Source organism: Rutilus rutilus (assembly GCF_951802725.1).
Source record: "Rutilus rutilus genome assembly, chromosome: 24".
Classification (NCBI taxonomy): Eukaryota; Metazoa; Chordata; class Actinopteri; order Cypriniformes; family Leuciscidae; genus Rutilus; species Rutilus rutilus.
Genome location: NC_140228.1, coordinates 8,508,366 through 8,530,375, shown reverse-complemented (window position 1 = coordinate 8,530,375; position 22,010 = coordinate 8,508,366). Strand labels below are relative to the sequence as shown.

The 22,010-nt window shown below is 37.6% G+C and overlaps 1 protein-coding gene across 3 annotated transcripts in view; it reads left to right on the top strand.

Moving 5' to 3' along the window:
• Positions 1–22,010, top strand: part of dpyda (dihydropyrimidine dehydrogenase a) — a 189,139-nt gene that overhangs the window by 142,153 nt on the left and 24,976 nt on the right. For all 3 annotated transcript variants that reach the window (XR_014626124.1, XM_084398600.1, XM_084398601.1), the window contains one exon: positions 16,933–17,075. Coding sequence is in view for 2 of the 3 variants with exons in the window: in XM_084398600.1 (XP_084254726.1) it covers positions 16,933–17,075 (143 nt within the window). In the remaining variant the exon portion in view is untranslated. The remainder of the gene's footprint in view (positions 1–16,932; positions 17,076–22,010) is intronic.

Sequence of the window (22,010 nt, the reverse complement as noted above, 5' to 3'; positions counted from 1 at the left end):
ACAGGTCAAAGCAGGTTTATTAGGCTGCTGTCATTTTAAGAGCGAACACACAGGATACATTATACTGATACATATACGGTTTAGTTTTTTACTTTATACTTTATTAGTCCCATCACTGGGAAATGTGTCTTGTGCAAAGTCCGTACATACAAAACAACATACATTAAAAGCGAATAGAAATAAGTGAAATTAAATACATAAAAACATAATGGCAGTTAATACATACAATAGAACATACATTAAAAACAAATAGAAAGTAAGTGAAGTTAAATACATAGAAGACACAATGGCAATTCACAATATTTTATCTCTGTTTAAAGGGATACTCCACTTTTTTTGGAAATAGGCTCATTTTACAACTCCCCCAGAGTTAAACAGTTGAGTTTTACCGTTTTCGAATCCATTCAGCCGAGTTTCTGATATTTAGAAGAATATCAGTAACCAGACAGTTTCTGGTCTCATTGACTTCCATAGTAGGAAAAAAAATATACTATGGAAGTCAATGAGACCAGAAACTGTCTGGTTACTGATATTCTTCTAAATATCAGAAACTCGGCTGAATGGATTCGAAACCGGTAAAACTCAACTCAACTAAAATGAGCCTATTTCCAAAAAAAGTGGAGTATCCCTTTAACTCTTTGATTGCAGTAGGAACTAAGGAATTTTTCAGTCGATTAGACCTGCACATCAAGACCCTATACCTCCTTCCTGATGGTAATAATTTAAAGTTGGCATTCAGGATATGAGTATCGTCTCCAACAATTTTCTTGGCATGGTTTAAAATTGAAGCATCAAACAACTCTTGTGGTGATCGTCTCTCCTCACCCCTTATAATTTTAAAGGCGGTGTGCACCAAACGTCCTAACCTTGATTTTAATTGGACAGACAAATTACCATACCGTGCAGTAATACCATATCTAATCAAGCTAATCAAGCTCTCGAAAATAGACTGGTAAAACAAATACATACACTTGAGACATAACCGACTGTGTTTCCATAAATACTCCACTTTATGGGCATTTTGGCTATGTTCAGATTGCAGGTAAATGTTGCCCAAATCCGATTTCTTTGCTCATATGTGACTCAGATCTGTGTGAACGGCACAAACTACATGGAATCTGATCTTTTCAATTCTGATTTGGGCCACTTCCACGTGTGATCCTTAATTCGATACAGGTCAGATGTTTTGCAATGCGACCTCAGTCTGAACAGTCATATAGGAGTTCATGCGACTTTTACGTCACTCTAGAGCAACATTCGTCACAATTCTGCGCTCATGGGAGTCACTTGAAAGATTTTACATACCTGAAGTTATCAAGATAGTTGAGAACGGTAGTCAGTGGAAGGACAATGATGTGTCAGAACTTATAAGTATTACAGTGACAGCTCTATATACAAGCAAAACCTGAGGGCTCGTATTATAAATGTTTAAAAACTCTGCTCTCTTTTTTCGCATCCTCACCTTTGTTTTTTTATATTGCCTGTGCATAAATTCACTGGCTTCAATGGCAGATCCCACTATAAATAAACGCGCAATTACTTTAATGTTCTCTGTGTTTACTTCCATAGAGTGCTGCATGAGGTCTTTTTATAGTTCTTTTACGCATGTGGGTCAGTTCAGGACCATGATTGGTTCACACTTGAATCTGATATTGGCCGCATTAAAGCAAAAATGTGAACAGCTATACAAAAAAAAATTGACACCATTTTGTGTGTATTCAACCATTCAAGTGCAACAAGATGTGAAAGAGGACTGCGATCGCAATGCTAAGAGACGTGGCTTTTTGTTTGCGCACTGTGTCAGTCAGCGTGAGCAGGGCTTTGCATTTGAGTTCTTTTTCACAATTTATTGAACTTAATAGCTCTTTTTAACATCAAGCTCATCCCAAATTCGTGATCGCCTTCTGAGAGATGCAGCTTTCCATGCACACACTTTAACAGTGAGCCAGTCATCACGAGCACGTTCTTTTCCACAACTTATTGCGTTAAGTAACTATTTTTAACATCAATCATGTGCGGCTCTAGTGTCTCATTCATGCGTTTCATCATTCTAAGGTGTCAATAGTGCTGTGCTACATGTATATATTTACATACCGCGATAAACAAAATATAGCAAAATCAATTATTCTAGACATTTTATACCGTTGCCACGATATATACAGTCATACCGCCCAGCCCTACCTCAAATCATGCGATCATGATTCAGCATCAAAATTAAAGTCGGCATTAAACAGAAGTTGCGATAAAGGGAATTGATTGGATGGTTGTGGTTTGCTATTGGTCAGTCTCGTGTGAGTGACAGGTTGTCCCGCCGTCGCGCCAGTAAACACGTCATCTCAGAAGAAAAGAGATGTGGGGAAGTTATTGTGATTAAAGATTATGAGGGCTCATGAATTTAAAAAGTAATGACTTCTGTTAGGTCCGTTTAGCACGTGTTTATATTGAAAACAATGGAAAAGCAGCGCAGTGGAATGCTAAAACGCATTATGTGGAAACTGCCCCATACACTCTGAGTATCTGAGGCACAAGCTGTAGAGGCTCCGCCCTCTTCTGTAAAGGAGGGCGGGGACCAACAGCTCATTTGCATTTTAAGATATACACACAAAAACAACATGTTTTTGCATAATGGTATTATGAGCTGAAACTTCACAGACACATGGGGACACTTAAGACTTATATTACTTCTTGTAAAAAGGAGCATAATATGTCCCCTTTAAAGTGAGGTGATTGGCGATTTCTGTCTGCACGAACAACAGAGACCATTGGCTATGCAACAAAGTTGCAATAAGATCAACTTTATGCAAATTAGTTGCTTAGTAACTGCAAAGCAATGTGACCACTCAGAACACCTTGCAACACCTTGGCAACAACCAATGGAAAACGCCTTCTGAAGAAAATGTAAAAATCTGTTTATTCATCATTGTTTTATCTTTAATTTCATGGAAACATGCTGATAACAGACAGTGTGATCAAGTATCAAGTGTTGTGCGTTCACTATTGTGTGATGTTTTGTGCCTTAACAAGGCTTATATTCACACACACACACACCGTTCTTCAGGGATTCTCAGACCAGCGGTGTGTTCATTCCCTTCCTCAATAATTCATGTGGATGCAGTTGCTCTCTGGTTCTCTGTACTGTATCACTGTGCTATTGCTGTGCTGTTGCATAGTTAATGCCTTTTATGAGGCATTCTTTCATTGTGTGTGTGTGTGTGTGTGTATGTGTATGTTTGTTTGTGTGTTTGAACAGATTGACAAGGGCCAGAGTCTGTCTTATCTGCTAGCCTCCTATCCATATCTTCCTCTATTTCATTCTCATACAATCCCTGAAAACCAGGAAAAAAAAAAGTGCATTGGTTTTGGAGACAAGAACTGGGCTAGCCGAGGTGCAACATTAAAAATTAATCGTGAAACTATTGCAGCAGTATTTTATGTTAGCAGAACTACTCAATGTCATCTTTTTCCCATTTAAGCTGTGGCAGTTTGCAGCTCGGTGACATCCCCCATGAGCGGAGCCGGCCCCCGGACTGCAAGGGTCTCCCCGGCTCCGCCCACCAAACATCCATCACCCTCCGCTCTGACTGCAGGCCTTCGAGCTGCCAGCGCTGACGCTGCCAACAGCCTGGAAACAAATATACCTATGATGTACTGTTGTTCACCAGGGCTTTAGCCGCAGTGCTTAAATTTAAAGGGGACGTCTCATGGAAAAACTGATTTGCCGTTGTGGAAACAGTTTGATGTACTATGCACAGTCATGAGCTCATTAACATGTTACCGCCCACGCAGGGGATTAAACTGGGATTTTGAGGTGGTGATACTGGTAGTCTAAGCAAGATATGGCCTGACCTGACTCCCATACCCCAAAATGTATAGCCATATACAGTATGTTGAAACCCTCTTTTACGATAGAACAGGAAAATGAAATTAAAGTTAAAGCCAACTAATGTTAAAGGCACACTATGTAACTTTTCGCCACTAGAGGTCGTTTATTCAAAACGAAGGCTTAGCTTGATGATGCCTTGATTTCGTGGAATCATGGGACTCGGGCAGAAATCATATTCATGGATGACCAGTAATGTATTAAAGTTACGAAATCCTTTGGAGCAGAACGAGACCGCTGGAGCGATTGCTAATGAGAGACAAGCACGACACGCGGCTCGAGAGCAGTGGAGCAAAGCATATTAGGCATGGTAAATATGGTACTCGCGGTAAATCAAGAAAACCAGATTTAAACTGTTGAGCTGTATAACAATGATTCGTTTTTGATGTTTCCATGGTTTCTACAAAATAAAACCGTAAATCGAGGGTAGCGCGGGTTTGATGTCATTGATAGGCGACGGACGGACACAGTCCGTGTTCTGGTTAAAACTGCTTATTTCTCCGAATTTAAACATTCTTAGAAACATTTGAGATAATGTAAGTACACAAATCAACTAAACATATTGTTCAAAACATTGGATATAATTTGATCCAAAAATCTTACATAGTGTGCCTTTAACAAATAGTACCTATTACCTAAATGTATGAATGGATAAAATTAGTGCACGTGTGTTTGGGAGAGAGAAATTGTTCATGTAAGTTGTCAGAAAGTGATTTTATGTGTAGTTATTTTGTCCTCACCTGCAGCGAAGACCTCAAAGCGTTAGATTAGACTTAAGCTTCAGGATGAAGAGCTGTGGTTCACATGCTGTTTCTGAGCCAAATAACCACCTCTTATCTGTAGTGATTGTAGTTATTTAACCCATTTGTGTAAACACACATTGTCCTCGTAGGAAGAGACACACATACACACTTCACAGTCTCTCAGAGAGAGTGTTTGTGTGTGTTACAGCTGATCATATACCTGTGAGATCACAGGCTCTGACTTTTATTTCACAGACAACTCGACACACTTTTCGTGCACAACACACACGCTCATGCAGGACGCATAAACGAACACTCTCACATTTACATTTAGTGCTCTTCTGACAGAACACACTGCTTTTTTAAAGTGCAGTACTGTATAAATAGACATGGAAAACATATTTTTCTCACTGAATGAATGGCAAAGACTAATGATGCTTTAGAAAAACAAACACTGTACTGAAAACCACCCGAACTTTGAGAAATCCAACATGAAATATTCATCCAAAATTCAATTTCTCTACTTCTCAGACAAAACATGGTCCTTGTTATTGTAGTGTTTTACGGTACAGTGGAGTGTATTACAGTACAGTGCTACTGTTGTATACAGTAGGAGTAGTTTCAGTATTTGTGTTAGCATTTGTATTACTACAGTGTGCCGATACTTGGATTCGTAACTCTTGGTTTAGAGTTATAGTTCAACAGACTGCAGTGTAGTTTAGTGTAGTTTGTGTTCATGCAGTGAGTACATTGTAAGCTGCTTCATAACTAGCTTTCTGCAAGCTACTCATAATTTAAAGTACAGTAGTTCCATACAGTCAAGCTCCATTTTTAAATTTAAGTTTCTTGTTTTATTTTATTTTATTTTGGAAGTATAACTGATTTTTTTTTTCTTAGCTTTTATTTTATCTTATTTTATTTTATTTTATTAGAGGTTTTTTTTTTTTTTGAGAAATATAAAGAGTACAGATAGGCTTATCAAAATTTAAATCTGAAGATCCTCTGTCTTTTCCTTATGCATACAAAATCTAACAGGATCTGCAGTTGTTAATTATATGTATTCATATTTATACATACATTTGTACACACACGCATATACATATTCATTAACATGCCTATACATGTACATGCCACCTACACACAAACATATGCATATATTCCAACATACAGAAACTCTTAAAAGTGTTTTTATTTTTTTCCTTAACTTTGCTTTTATTTTATTTTATTTTTTATTTCATTATTGTATACTGGTCTGTGTTTACTTATTGCTACAGCTTTTTCTCAACAAATAATTTGATTAATTAATCATCATATCATGCGTTCTCACATCATTTATTTAATTAACATTTTTAATTGGAAAGCCTATTTGTATAGTATAGTATAGTATAGTATAGTATAGTATAGTATAGTATAGTATAGTATAGTATTTTATATTCCCACACAGCCACAAAACATAAAAAGAAGTTAAGTTGTTGGGCTTGAATTTTAAGGCCTCGGTCAATCTTTGGTCCCGCTGACCTACCAAACTAAAGTTTTTTTTAAACAACCCTCACTTTTTGCAAGTCAAATTTTCCATTTAATGGATTTTAGATTCACTCCAGAGTGTCTGTATGTGGCTTGTAGCGACTGACAATTAAAAGTGCTCTGGGAGGTTCCTTTCAATAGCTGAGCTGAACGCTGAGACGTGTGTACGTGTGTGTGTTTGTGTGAGTATTGACCTTTCTGAGAGTGCATTAGCACAGTGTCATGGAGTGGGTGGAATCAGGACCCCTTTGAGAGCTGCAGGATGTGGCCATGGATGTGTTTGCCTGTCTGCCTACCATTTTCAGAGAGAGAGAGAGAATGTATCACTCGGTTGTTCCCATGAGATACCCTCGCTGTGTAAGTTATGCCCCTCTACTACTTTTTCACTTCTTTTAAAGGTATAGTTCAATCAAAAAATGAATACGCTGTCATTGTTTACTCACCCGTAGGCTATGTTGTTCCAAACCTTTCTGCCTTCTGTGGAAATCAAAAATTTTAAAGGATATCCTGACAATTCATTCCAAAATAATGAATAAGTGAATGAGGACTGAAGCCACCAAGCTTTAAAATGACCCCCCAAAAAAGTGCAATTAAAGTCTCATAAAACTGGTCTGCAAGGCAAACAATTCTAACAAATTCGGTTTACTTAAAGGGATAGTTCATCCTAAAATGAAAATTAAGTCATCATTTACTCACCCTGGGGTTGTTCTAATGCAGTATGCCGTTCCTTTTTTTTTTAGAGACATTTTTTTTTATAAAATGTCCCGCTAGCACTCGTCCATTTAAATGGCAGTGAATAGCGACCATCATCAAGCTTTTAAAAAACTATTACAGAGTGGTCCCATGCAACACGTATCTCATATTCCAAGTGTTCTGGGGAATTGCGATAGGGTTTGGTGAAAGACAAACCAAAATTGAATGTATTATTTAACAAAAATCCTGACTGTGGCCATTGGTCTTCTGTGCTCGACTGCGCATTCATGAGACTCTATTGGCGCTACATTAAACAATGTTATTCTCAATAAGACAAAAACTACATTTTATGTTGTTATTCATTAGCAATGTCCGATTTGTGAATGAATCATTCTTTGGAGTCGGACCCACTGCCAAACCGTTCCGAATGATTTGTTCATGAATCTAATTGTTTTGGTTCTCTAGTTTAACTTAAAGGGATAGTTCACCCAAAAATGAATATTCTGTCATGAATTACTCATGTCGTTCTAAACTCTTAAGACTTTCGTTCATCTTCAGAACACAAATGAACTTTCTGTATGTGAATATAAAAGCCATCTATTCATCATATAAAACGATCGAGTCTCTTCAGAAAATTTGGACTAAACCACTCAATTCATATGGATTAGTTTAACGATCTCATTAAGAACTTTTTGAAGCATCAAATTGGTGTTTGTGTAGCTGTCTAGAAAGCTCTCAGATTTCATCAAAAAAATCTTCATTTGTGTTCCGAAGATGAACGAAAGTCTTACGGGTTTAGAACGACATGAGGGTAATTAAAAACAGAATTTTCATTTTTGGGTGAACTATCCCTTTAATGATGCAATGATTCAAAATGACTGAAAGCAGTTTACAGTTTACTGGAGGAGAATGGATTGTATTATGAATATGACTTAAATTTGGGTCTTCTCTTCTGAAGTCACATTCATAATATAATATATTCTCCTCCAGTAAGTCATATTATCGCACAAGTCATATGGTCCTGGTTTCACAGAGAGGGCTTAGATTAAGCCAGGATTAGGTTTTAGTTAAATTAAGACAAGCTTTTATAAATGTGCCTTGGAAGAAATATTACCGGTGTGCATCTTGAGACAAAACAATGTCACTGAAATATTTTGAGATCTGTCAGTGCAAGTTGCTTTCAGTTAAAACATCTTAAACATGCATTTTAGTCTGGGACTAGGCTTAAGCCTTGTCTGTGAAACTAGGGAATGGATTACTTGTACTGTATAAAACCTTAATGGTGTTTTTTTTGTCATTTTGGAGCCTGAGGATCTTTATTCACTTTTACTATATTGAAAAGAGTAGATTCATATGGATTTGGAAGGGTGATTTTTTTCAACATTTTATGTATCACTAAGATTTTATTCCTTCAACCCTCAGAGAAAACACACCTGTGCATCGGTTTCTAACCCCTGGAGCTCCAATCTCACCTCATCTTTTCCCAACATACCCATAATGCCTCATTCTACGTGCCTGTTGTGGTGATTGCCATGCTGAAGGTAACAGAAGCGTGATCTTTCTGTAATGACAGTGAGAGAACGCCGCTCGTCTCCCGGCACGTTTGAGCGCCGCGGTCACCCGCTGTACGTTCAGCCACATTACCGTCAAATGCAAAAGCTCACACTCTGAGTACACACTGTTTTAGTTTACTAGTTAAACAATCCTCCGAGAGTTTCGACACAGATGCGGTGCTGCATAAAGAAGAAATACAGTCCCAGTTCTGAGGCTGTGGTTCTCGCTCAGGTCATAAATGCATCGTCTGTGTGAGAGGGGCTCTCTTGGGAAATATGTTGAGCTTTGTTTGCTTGTGTTTTGCTTTTTGCTTTTTTTGTATTTGCATCTAGCTAGATCAGTGCATTACCTCCTGCTTGGTGCGTACGGAGCGGAGGTGATATGGTAAAGATGCAGGGAGCTCTCGGCTGTTTAATTCGTGGCCTGCCGTGTTGGACAGAGCACGGTACAGTAGGTCTGATTAATTAAATTCGCCTCGCTCAGGACGGATTTCTCACCGCTGTCAAGATTTCAATTTTATGTTAAATATTCTCTAAAGGGCAGGCCCTTAAATCTTATGGGCGGAGAGCGGCAGTGGGCTGTGAACATAACCATAGGCTAACTGCTAATGATAAGAACATGCACCAGAAGAGGCATCTATAACACACTCGCTGGATTAGATTGTCAATCACTCTTGTGTCCATCGACCTAGTAAAGGACAGTCAAACATGAGCTTGAGACTTTGATATCAGCGTGTCAGTATTCAGTGCATAAATAGATGTCTTATTCATCATAAACTAATTAATGTGTTAGGTTAAATGAAGTAGCTTAAAGGGTTATAACGTGTTACTAAAGGGAATATATTCAATATAATCAATAATGATACATACACTACCATTCAAAAGTGTTTTTTGGTCAGACTTTACTATAAGGTTCATTAGTTAACATTAGTTAAAGCTGCAGTCCGTAACTTTTTTGGGTTAAAAATGATCCAAAATAAATTTTTGAGCAAGTACACAACCAGTCAGTGTTCAAAACGATCTGCTTGTCGTAGTTTGATTCAAAACGGTACGCTTGTAATAATGTTTTTAATTCCAGTGGTCCTGGTGGATTTCCACGGGAAATTCGAGCATGTCTTTGTGTCATTACGTCACATCTGTACACATAAAGGAGGAGTCTCGGCCAATAGGCTATATTGCGTGTGAGGATGTTGGAGGTGGAGATTTATAGCCTTTTCTCACAGCACTTGATATAACTAAACTTATCAATTTGATGGCGGATCTATAAAGGTTCAAACGACACTCACCAGTGACAACTGGAGATTCACCCGTTGTAAAATGCAAAAGACTTCGGAGTGGCTATAGAATAAAAGAGACTGCAACCGGCCCATGCGAAAACAAGAATGAATATCGGAAGGGCATTAAATGTAGTCACGCAATGCTGATGTTGTTAACATTAACAATTTGACAACAAAGTATAATTTGCACGGTTTGACGTGATATGATAAGCGATCGTTAGATTTAATCAGCGTGATTTACTGAAATGCTTTTTTTCCCCTTAGTTGGTCAGAACAAAAGTGGATGTTAACTTACTTCAGATGACATTTTCCGGTGAAAATTCTTATGTTGGTCATACTTCCAAAGAATAGAATCTGTGATTCTGAATGACAGGATCCACACCGACGCGGTGACTGACAGCCGCACGTTCTCCGAGGCACAACCCACGTAAAGTTGATAATTCCGCGAATAACTGCAATTGCAGATTTCGGACAGAGATGGCGACAAAGAGCAAAAACTACGGACTGCAGCTTTAAGTACCTTAGTTAACATGAACTAAGAATGAATAAAACTTTTCAGAATTTATTAATCTTAGTTAATATTAATTTCAACATTTACTAATACGTTAGATGTATTTATGGACTGTGAACTAACATGAGCAAACAATAAACAGCTATATTTTTATTAACTAACATTAACCAAGATTAATAAATACTGTAACAAATGTTTTGTTCATTGTTAGTTCATGTTAGTTTATACATTAACTAACGTTAAGTAATGAACCTTATTTTAAAGTGTGGCGAGCAGGACGAGGCCGAGGGCGCGAGGCAGGTGGCGTGATTAATGATGAGTGTCACCTGCGGGACGCACCGGTCTCGTATCTCTCACGGAGGAGCGACGATGGTGAAGGACGAGAGAGGACAGGCCTGGATTTATGTTATGTTTTGTTATATGTGCCCCTCACGGACGACTGCTGTCTTTACTTTCATTTTGTATTAGTTTATTTTATTATTAAAGCATTTGAATGTTCGCCGGTTCCCGCCGCCTCCTTCCCATAACAACGAACTGGGTTACATAAAGTGTTAACGTTTTTTTATATTTTTGAAAGAAGTCTCTTATGCGCATCAAGTTTGCATTTATTTAATCAAAAATACAGTAAAATCTGTAACACTTTGAATGTGAAATATTATTACACTTTAAAATAACCTTTTCTATTCTTGTTCAATTAAAATGTAATTGATTCTTGTGATGCAAAGCTGAATTTTCAGCATCATTACTCCAGTCTTCAGAGTCACATGATCCTTCAGAAATCATTCTAATATGCTGAATTGCATATTGCAAAAAAAGGTGTCTTGTTATCAATGTTGAAAACACCTTCATATATTTGTGGAAACCGTGATAAACCAAATTTAACAGCATTTATTTAAAATATATATTTTTTGTAACAATGTAGTGCACATTACATATATTATACTATGATACCGTTAAGTCCGAAAGTCTGACACCATGTTTAAAATCTGGATTTCAAAATCTAATTTAAACCTGGAAATAATCATCTCAAAATAAAAGGTTTAAGATATTGAAAACTTTTGAACTAGGAAACATTATGAACATTTAGCAGTATCTGCAAAAGAGCTTTTTTTTGTGTGCTTTTTTTAGTCAGTGATCGATAAATATATCTTTGTGATTTATTAATGCAGCGGCATAAGTGATTTCAGTGCATGCTTTGTCCTCATTTGCATCATAATTGGATTAGTATTAAATAGGTGGGAAATTTAGAACAGGTTACAGTACATGGCTTTGCACATCTAAAAGTAATAATGAGTAGTTTAAGCGTTAATTACAGCACATCATCCGCCCCCATACCTTACTTTGTGAGCTGGTTTTTTTAATTACAAAAACCTGCTTTGATTAGATGTAACAACGGTGTATTAACTTGTACCGTAACTTTTCAGATATCTGCAACATGATGTTGTTAAGATCAGTTAGATAATAAGGGTTGTGTTCTTATTCTACGCAACCTGTACAGGGTTTGTAATGCAGGGCATTCAAGCCATGAATAAATATGTTAAACAGGCTATGATGTTATGTATTCTTTTTGATACATTTAATTTCATGCTTACGCATCCCAGTTAGTTGAACAATAACATACAATGTATAAATCGTCTGCCAAATGCATGCATTTATTTGTGAAGCTTAAAATAAAAACAAATAATGCTGAAAAAGATTATTTGAAGGGAAAAGGCATTTGGCTGAGGGGTTCACACTGCAAGTGTGATATGGCTTTTATTCAACAGTAATACAAGAATTGAATATTGGATATCTTACATTTTAGATGCAATATGCCAAATTATTTTGTCTGTTTTTGTATGAATGTGAAAATTTGTATGCTTTGAAACCACCTCCGCCATTATCAATGTTGGGGGAAAGTCACTTTTAAAAGTAATGTGTTGCAATATTGTATAACTCCCTATAAAAGTAACTAGTTACGTTACTTAGTTACTTTATTATGGAAAGTAATGTGTTGCGTTAGGTTTGCTATCTTCCAGGCCTTGCGGGTGTTTCTTTTCTTTTTTTACCAAGAACTTAACATCTATTAACATACATCTTCATTTTCTTTTAAAAACACATTGAGAATATTATTATATTCTTACCATTCCTGACACGGGGGTTAGTCTGTTCCCATGTAGGCATTAGTGCACGTCTAAGTGACAATGTTATAGAGAAGAGAGAGAATTTTAACTCCGTTGTTTAAAAAATTGTTAAGCTAATTAATTAAACTGAAAAATAATGTGAAATATTTATGTGTAAATGTATGTGTTAAGTTACTCATTACATCAAAATAGTAATCTGATTACATAATGCACGTAGCTTTTCATGCGTCCAACACTGTCCATTATATACAAGAGCCATTGTACCTTGAAGCAAAGGCATGCTTGATTGTTGTGGTTGTAGAGTAGAGTGTACCATGTGTTTTTTTTTTTATCCTTTTCCCATTCATTAATCATTATTTGAGTGAGTTTCTCAGCTGTAGGAGGCGATGTGCTTTGTCAGTGTCTAAACCCAGCAGTGGTGATGTGAAAGGAGGCATTTGTGCTGAGGTCGTCACACACTTCACAATGTGCAGTGGCCTTAACTGACCACAGCATTCTGACCAGATCTCTGAATTATGCATCAGTCCCTTCCTGACCACTAGATAGTACGCAATGATACCAGACACAGTTTCCATAGTGTCACACACCATGTAAGTATGCTTTAAGGAGTGCTCTGCCTTTGCAGGTTCATAAACACATTTTTATTTTAATTTTTTATCTATTTTGCATCATTGTAACCTGCATCGAGGTAAATTCCTTGATGATCTTGACTTGGGATGTAATGTTTACAAATAATTCGAGTATTTTTTTTACAGTTTGCTATCAGTTTTCAGTGTGTCAGCCGATGTTTTTGAGGCTGGCGGCGATGGCTTCGTGCCCCTCGCCGTTTTCAGCAGATTCTGGCACGTTACTTTGTTTAATCGGATAATTGTATAAATGTAATGCCATCATTTCATCAAAGAGAAAAGGTGAACTGATGACATTTTCTCAAATGTCAGAGTTATCTTAAGTCTTTTATTACATCACATTTAAACGAGGACACACATTCGCCATCTCCTGATGCTATTATTGTAACATACAATCAGGCATTCACAGAAATTGCTTATTATACTAATGTGACTGTCAGGAAAGACAGCGGATGGGTCCGTCAGGGTGATTAGGTGTGGGGTTTGTGTGGCCAAATAAACCAGAATTATAATTTTGAACTAGATTTGTACATTTTATGAAGAAGATGTAGTTCTTCAGAATGTTGTGACAGACAACTATTGTAGTTGTCCAGTCCGGCTCCGTTCGCACTGCAAAGTGTTCTTGATCTGTATTTTGTCTAGTTTTCTATTAAAAATATTTGAACATCCTTAAAACAAGATCAGTTTAATTGTATTTATTTATTTTATTCATTTTCATTCAAATTATATTCAAAGAATGTATTTTTTCCTCTTAAAACCAGTCACAGTTTGTGAGGTTTTATTTGTGACATACATTTTTCTAAATTAAAGTTAAATTTGACCAGAAAACAAGACAAAAATGCTGATTTTTTATTTTTTTATTTTTTTACCTAGTATCTTGTTGCTAAGTGGTTTTGGCATGTTGCTATATGGTTTCCAGTGGCAGAAAATTATCCCATAATTTGCTCACCCTAAAGCCATCCTAGGTATATACCCTGGCTCTTCCAAGCTTTATAATGGGAGTGAATGGTACCTTAGATTTTGAAGCCCAAAAAGAGCACATCATCCATCATAAAAGTAATCCATACTGCTCCAGGGGGTTAATAAAGGCCTTCTGGCAACCCCCAATGATGCTAGTGAAAATGATTTCTAGTGTTCTGGATGGTTTCTTACTGGCCTAAGTCAAACAAGTCCACACTTAAGTAAGATTATATGGTATTCTACTGTTTCTCTAGATGGGGCTCAGGTCCCACCTGCAGTGAAACTCTATGTTCTCTACATTTACATGGTAATAATAAATATCTTTTGAGCTGAAACTTCACAGACACATTCTGGGGACACCTGAGACTTATATTACATCTTGTAAAAAGGGGCATAATAGGTCCTCCTTAAAGAATTAAAGTAGTAGTGCAAACGGTGTGTGTTTAATACTTAGAGTTAGAGGTCTGTTCAAATCCCCAACTCAAAGAATGACCGACAGTAATATTGAAGCATCACTTGCCTTCGCAAATTCCATTAATTATGGAAATCTGAATATAAATATATATATGGAAGACGAATATTTATGGCAAACCCAGTGGAGCTCGGCCGTTCTCTGTGAGCATTACCCATTAGTCATTAACACAGTATGGTAATGATGGGTGTGCATGTTTGACGTCTCCACCATGCCTTCAAGCTCCTGCTTTTCATCTCTTTCTCCGTGACTTCTAATTCCTCTCGCATCTGATTCCACATTTCAGTTTCATCCCCAAAATACAGATTTGTGCAACCTTTCTGTGTCAATAGCTTATGTTCTTTTGAAACAAATGAACAGCTCTTTTATATTTCCTCAGCTTCAATTACCATTCCCAGCATTCTCTTTGTATGTGTGTGTGTGTGTGTACGCTTGAGGGAGTTAGACAGGATGTTCATTATCATACCATAGGTCAGGTCTGTGTGTATTTCCCTAATTGCCTCTCCTTGTACGTGATTTTTTTTTTCTCCTATTGCCTTTCTTCTTCTTGTTTGATGATGCCAAATTCCAGGCCTCAGTGTCCTGCCTGATTCCTCCGTACATCCGTCTGTGCTCAGAATTATTCATCGGAATAGCAGGTGTGACGTGCAGCGTTTTAGCAAGCGCCTCGGACTCACCAGAGATGAGAAGCTTTCTCGCCTACCCCCCCCAATCCCTCAAACACAGACCCTCTCGTGACCCGACGACGGTTTCTGCAAGACTAACCATGACAACACGCCACACAACATGCTTCCACATCATATGGAAACAATGAGGCTTGTTGTTTCCCAATAAGAAAACGAGGGTCGTGAAGGAGTTTGACACCATCTGTCAATCTTTCAACCCCCTCCCCTGCTCCTTTTTTATTTCTTTTTGGTCCATTTATGAGTCTCGTAAAAGCAATTTTTTCCCCCCATGTGTTTGTAAACAGCTCTGGGGTGACAGGGTTCTACCTGTGGAGAGGCTGCAGTCGCTGAGAGTAGCTCATCCATTTCTAATGCAATTAGAGGTGTCAGTATCTCCTCCTGAGAAGCGCTTCCTGCGTGGCCACTGAATATGGGTCCTCCTTCCATTTAAATCCGCTGGATTAGATTTGAGTGTCAGCTGGCAGACCTGCTAAGTGTCCCCTGACTAAGTAGACTGAAATGTGTGTCAGTATATTATTTTCATTGGCTTGCGCACAGAATGTTGTTGCAAAAAGATGAATCGACTGTCTCAGATGTTTCTCTGAAAATTCAGTAACACATTTAAGGCCAAGGATGATATCTGTAAAAAATATAATTCTGAAAATCGTTACAAATATAAAAGAATAGTCCACACCACAACTATGACGATAACGTTTTCTGCACTCACTTAGCTTTTGAAGAGAAGTGTTTGTTCAAATCCTTAATCCTTACTAGGAGCAAATTGCAGTAAATATTTTGGAAGAATTTGATGAGAAATGTTTGAGATCGTACTAAAATCTGACTTTAAATTGCAAATTTTGGTGTCTCAGGCTCAGCAAATCTGACCACTTTTTTGAGACAGTGTTTAGATTTATTAGCTCTAGAGAAAGTACATATGAGATTGCTTATGTCTTTTTCTTGGGATAAAAATCTGAGAATCAAGAGACATCAGTAAAAGTCTTTGTATTCTTTCCATTTAATCTCATTGCTGCTGTCTAGGGGAGATGTTAAAAAGATATATTTTTTTTTTTATGGAAACACATAATATCCCTTATTTATGTTATGTAGGATGAATGTGCGTCCTGTGTTTGAATCTATTTGCTGTAATATACGTGGAAATGCCACCATTAACTTTACATGCTGCTTCAGAGAAGATCGACTGAGACGGTGTTCCTTTAACGCGAGTCCTACGTATCATTAATAAGGGTCATTTAGCGTGTGGTAGAGAGCGCTGGCCCGCGCTCTTTGTCTTTAGTGACACCAGCGCCAAATGAGGAGAGACAATGTCTCCCACTGATCAATGAGGGGAAAAAATGCTGTCAGTGAAATGAAGTTAAATCTAATGTGATAAACGGCCCCGTCTGTCAGCGGGATCAGATCAGAGGTTTTAATTTTATTCAAGACATTGCGGCTCAGGTAAATAAATAAAGGGTGTAATGTAAGGAGGCACCGCGCTCCCTTGAGAATCTCAGCCTGAAATTTTAGAGGATGAGATGCCATTTAACGAAGATAATTTATATCTGCTGTAGTCCTTCCACCTGAGATCCGAGATCTTCACGCTGGACATTTTTTTTTTTTTTTTTTTTTTCACCTTCATAATAGAGCAGTGGATTCTGTATAGAAACTCTATGTACATAATCATTGTATCTCCTTCTGTAAACATATGCTAAGAAACATTTGGGTATTAAAAGGCTTGGGGGAATTGTGTCTCAAGGATGTATCTCAAGCTGTCTAGTATGGCAGCTCGAGCACCTTAGAGCCTAAGCCTCTCGCCAAATCCAAAGATTGTCAATAAATTTAATTCTCAAAGTGGTCCTGACTGAAATATATATATTTATTTATTTTTATTAAATTGCATCTGTGCAGGAAATGCCATTCGGCCCATCGCATTGCGAGCAGTGTCCGCTATAGCGAAAGCTCTGCCTGGTTTTCCCATTCTGGCCACCGGGGGCATCGACTCTGCAGAGTCCGGATTGCAGTTCCTCCATGCAGGAGCCACAGTGTTACAGGTAAGTGATAGAGGCTGCATCCGAAATCACATACTCTAAGTAATAAGTAATTACTTTTCCACCGCTAAAAAGTATGTTCTATATAGTACAAATGTGTGTAGTATGAATGGACTACATTTGCCATGTCGTCATGTGACCTACCAGTGTTAGTTGCACTTTTTCCCATTCATAAATCCTCTCTCGTGGCCTCATGGGATAGTAAACTGTCCATCATATGCACACTTCAGAAATTCGTCTAAATTAATTAGTCATCTTGGTACTCTTTGCCTAGTCTTTTACGAGTACTATGAATTCTGACATACTACTCGTCACATACCGTTTTCGTCTACTACATAGTAAGGAAGTATGGCGATTTCAGATGAAGCCAGAGTCTCTGTCCAAGACAGTGTGCAGTATTAGATCAGGCTGTTATATATTAGCACTTTATTCAAATCAAACAAAAATGCTCTGTAGTGGGCTGAAAAACCAATCACTTGGTATAATAAGAACAGTTTTCTTTTTTCGGGAAAGCATCCATGTACTTTTACAAATATGAAGTCAAATATTATCTAATGATGATTTTATATTAATAAGACCACCATAAAAGATCAAACAGGACAAAAAAAATACTGATAAGTTGCAGTAATGATACAGGTAATCGACACAGGGTTTTGTTATTGGGGTGTATTAGAATATGCTTTCATGCTTGATTGATCAAAAGACATTATTTGTCACATATTTTACATTATTACAGCTCCTTTCTCTTTAGTTCTGTCCCGGAAGCCCCTCCTTCCGAAATACGAAATGTGCTGTCATTGGTTAGCTGGCCCAGTGTGTTGTGCTTGATAGCGCTTAGCGTGCGTTTCGGGAAATGTCCCACCCCTCCATAACCGCGAGTTCTGCTCTAGTGTAAATATAAAGGATGGCGGCAATTTCGAACCCAATTCAGACCCTGACAATGTTAACAAACAATAGGAGCATCCAGAACGGATTTTATCCACCATTTAATCGTGATATTTGTCGGAAAACTATGGTTATACAAAAAGTAATCGATCACAAAACCATGGTTAATTTTCCTAAGGAGCGGTGAACAACCTTACAAAAGTGAGAGTTTACAAAAACTGTAGTAAACAACACTATATCAACACGAATGTTGGCTAGCAGGCGAGCGTAGCAACAACATAAAACTTATAATTAGAACTGTTAATAGAAAACGCAACTACAAATAATAAGACATACTTAAAAGTTGTCATCCACAACTTAATAAATCCTGGAAAAATCGTGTTGTAGTCCAAACGAGCCGTTCATTGTAGTTCATGGAAAGTGGATTCCCCTATGGTGAAAATCAAGCTTTTAATGTTGTTTATATGTCTACAGTATGTGGTGTTTTTCATATGCTTTGAGACAAACCATGTGCAAATTCATAAGTCAACACCATTGCTGAGTTATTTTCTCCTTAAAACTGCTGTGAACTAAAAGCGCTGATGTTTCTGACATCACAAACTACCTTGTAACCAATCAGGTCAACGAGTGGATCTCTGAGCTGGTGCGAGCGAGTGGAGGAGGGGCTAATTTGCAGATTCATAGAACCGCGTATACTAAATGAAGCAAGGGTGTAGAGTTACGTTCAAGCTATTTTAAGGCAAGGAGAAAAACATTTTAAATATGTAATTTTGGTGATCAAAGATGAGTTTTGAGGGATAAAATGATTGACTAGAGCAGAACTTTAAATAAAATATCTTCCTTTGGAGTAGACATTGAGCTTTGTAACCTTGCAGATCTTTTTTATGCTCAAACAGCAACATTACACACTAACTGCAGTTGAAAAAGTGAAAAAGCATAATAGGACCCCTTTAAGTTTGATTACATTTTTTTTAATAAAGATACATATTGCACGTCTGATTTTTTATTTTATATGCAAGATTTTTCTCATTCACTTCAGTAGTGTTTTGCTTTATCATAGCTTTCATTAACATTAACAAACATTGTAATTTCATTAACATTAACAAACATTATAATTACTTTATAAAACACTTAATAGCTCATTAGTACCACAGTGCTGCTCAAACTCATCATCAGAACCTGGTTTGTTGTGTGACGTCACCACAATTAATAATCTATGCAACTCAAGTCCAAATATGTTTCTAGTTTATGACACAATTTGTCATGGTGTGCATTGTGTGTGTGCATTGATACGCAATTACTTTTAATTGGTATCGTCAGCCCTGCATTTGTCTCAGCTGTATACAAAGTTTTAATTAGAAAACTTTGTTGTAAATGAGATACAGTATAGTTAAGCATAATATTTAGATTGCAGATTGAAAAGTGTTTCTAAACTCTCCACATCATGGCTTGCTTGTGTCTGGGGAGTAATCAAATAGAGAATCTGTATGCAAATTGAATCTCTATCTTTGAATAAATGCATTTACTATTTTTAAAGGTTGATTTAATGTTTCGGTAATGTCTTTCCCTCTCCTACCTGTTCAGTGGGAACACTTGGGATCTGAAGAGCCTTTTTGCATTCAGACATTTGTCCTTTGAGTTAATATGAAAATTTAATTACAGAATATCTTGGGCTCTTAATAGAATCATAATGCTTTCGATTACAGATCCTCCGCTTTAAAAATCCGTAATTTGTATTTCATCTTACTCAATATAATCACTATTTGTGATGCTTTTCTTGCTTTGGAAATGTTCTTGCAAGTGATGAAAGAAAATGCTTTTTTGTGTTAATATTTTGGGTTTAGTGGAGGATTAGTGTTGTGAATCGTGGGGTTTGGATCTGGAAGATGAGTTTGTCGAGAACACCCGCTGTGACGCGCGTCCTTTCAAACACATCAAAGAGTCTGACTGCTGAGAAACTGCATGCAACACACATCTGTGTGCTTCATCAGCACCGCCGAAAACTGATTCTGATTGCTGCTTCCTTTGCAGTGTTTTATCCTCAAGGATAAAACCCGCTCAACCGGGCCTGGCTTGGTTTCGTTCCCCGCACGCCTGCCGAATTCAGGTCAGGTCTGGGTCAATGGAGAACGAACCACCTTTTTGGTTTGGGAACGGTAGCGGTTGAAAGAATGCGCTGTAATTCGAACTGTTGCAATCAGCGAGACTTGTAGTCAGAACTGAAGGGACTTGGAAGGACTGAATGGGAGAATCAGGCTCTTCAAAAGACACAAAACGTCTCAGTGTAAACACAAACGCTGTAGGCGCTCGCGCTATTGTTTCTAAGCAGACACATCGATTCGACGGCGCATCAAAAGTATTCTCCCAAGAACAAATAATATAATGAAGTCCATTCATATCCTGTATTGATTTCTCCGGATCGAATGGTGTTGAACCTGTGGAGTTTTGACTTCCCTTGGTTATTGAAGACGAGATATAGGGTACGTTGGAAGCGGAGCCTGATTTATCCCATTAACTAAGAGAACTGCGAAACCGTAAAGATAATCGTGTAGAGCTTCGGTGATACCTGCAGTCTTTCTGGTGTAAATGTCCCTAAAAGTCAAGAAAATGTGTGCAAAAAAAGACAAATCATTCCATTCAAATGATCCACGGCATCCTGGAGAACAGCAGATCCTTTATTAAAATCATAACTCAAAGTTCATGGCTGTGGTTCTTCCACATTCTGCGCAGACTGTGGATGTCGCATACACCGGCGGTCTGTGTCGCTCTGATACAGAGCTCAGATTAGCATTAGGATGTCTAGATTAGCTCTGAAAATATTTGTTTTAGAAAATCAGTTCGTTAGGATGGTTTATCCCCTTAAAAATGCTTGTTGAATCAACCCAATTTTACAATTGAGTGATGTACAAATGTTTTGCAGAACAGAGAACTGGTTCAAAAGAATGATTCATTTGAAAATTGCAAGACTAATTTGAATTACAAAAAAAAGATTCAATTTTAGGTGCAAATACATCTTATTTTTATAAAACCAAAATAAGATGTGTTAGAAACATTGTAAAAATGCCTACCTGGTTGGTTTTCTGTTTGGCTTCCTAGTTTTTCCACTCTTTTCCACCTTACTTTTAAATAGCTTACTTTTTTTGCCAATTCGGGGGCGGCAATTGCTTGGATGGTGGGTTCATGATTATTCTTTATGATTATGTTTGCAGGTTCCCTATTAGCATTGGGTTTAAATCCAAAATATTGTCAAATAAAATAAGCACTTTTACATTTCTCTTTGAATCCTGAAATCCTGAACAAACTGCAATGTTTTTGGTATGTTTGAGTTGAAAAAACTGTGAAAGTCTTTAGTTGCATTCAAAATCACATACTCTATAGTACTATATGTGGTTTGAAACTTACTTTGTGACAGCTAAAAAAGTGTGTTCTATTTAGTATGAAAGTGTGTAGTTTGAACGAAATTCTGACGTACTACATTTGCCATGTTGCCATTGTCATGTGACATATAGGGCCCTATTTTAACGATCTGAAACGCAAGTGTCAACGCGCAAAGCGCAAGTAACTTTGTGGGCGGGTCTTGGCGCTGTTGCTATTTTCCCGGCGGGATAAATGACTCTTGCGCCAGGCGCAAATCTAAAATGGGTTGGTCTGAAGAGCTTCATTATTCATAGGTGTGGTTTGGGCGTAACGTGAAATAAACCAATCAGAGCGTCATCTCACATTCCCTTTAAGAGCAGGCGCGCTTGTTCTAAAGCGGATTCCTATTATAACGGCGGGTTTGCCAGACGCACGCGAGGAGCGGTTCACAGCCGAGGAGAGCAACGCTCTCGTCAGGGACGTTGGGGATGGAGAAACCCACCCAAATTAACTTCGGTTAAAAAGGCGTATGATAATTTGGGTAAATGTGTAAGCTAGCTGATGTATGTAGATGTATGCTTTTATAATAAATTATCTATCTATCTATCTATCTATCTATCTATCTATCTATCTATCTATCTATCTATCTATCTATCTATCTATCTATCTGTCTATCTATCTATCGTAATAATGTAT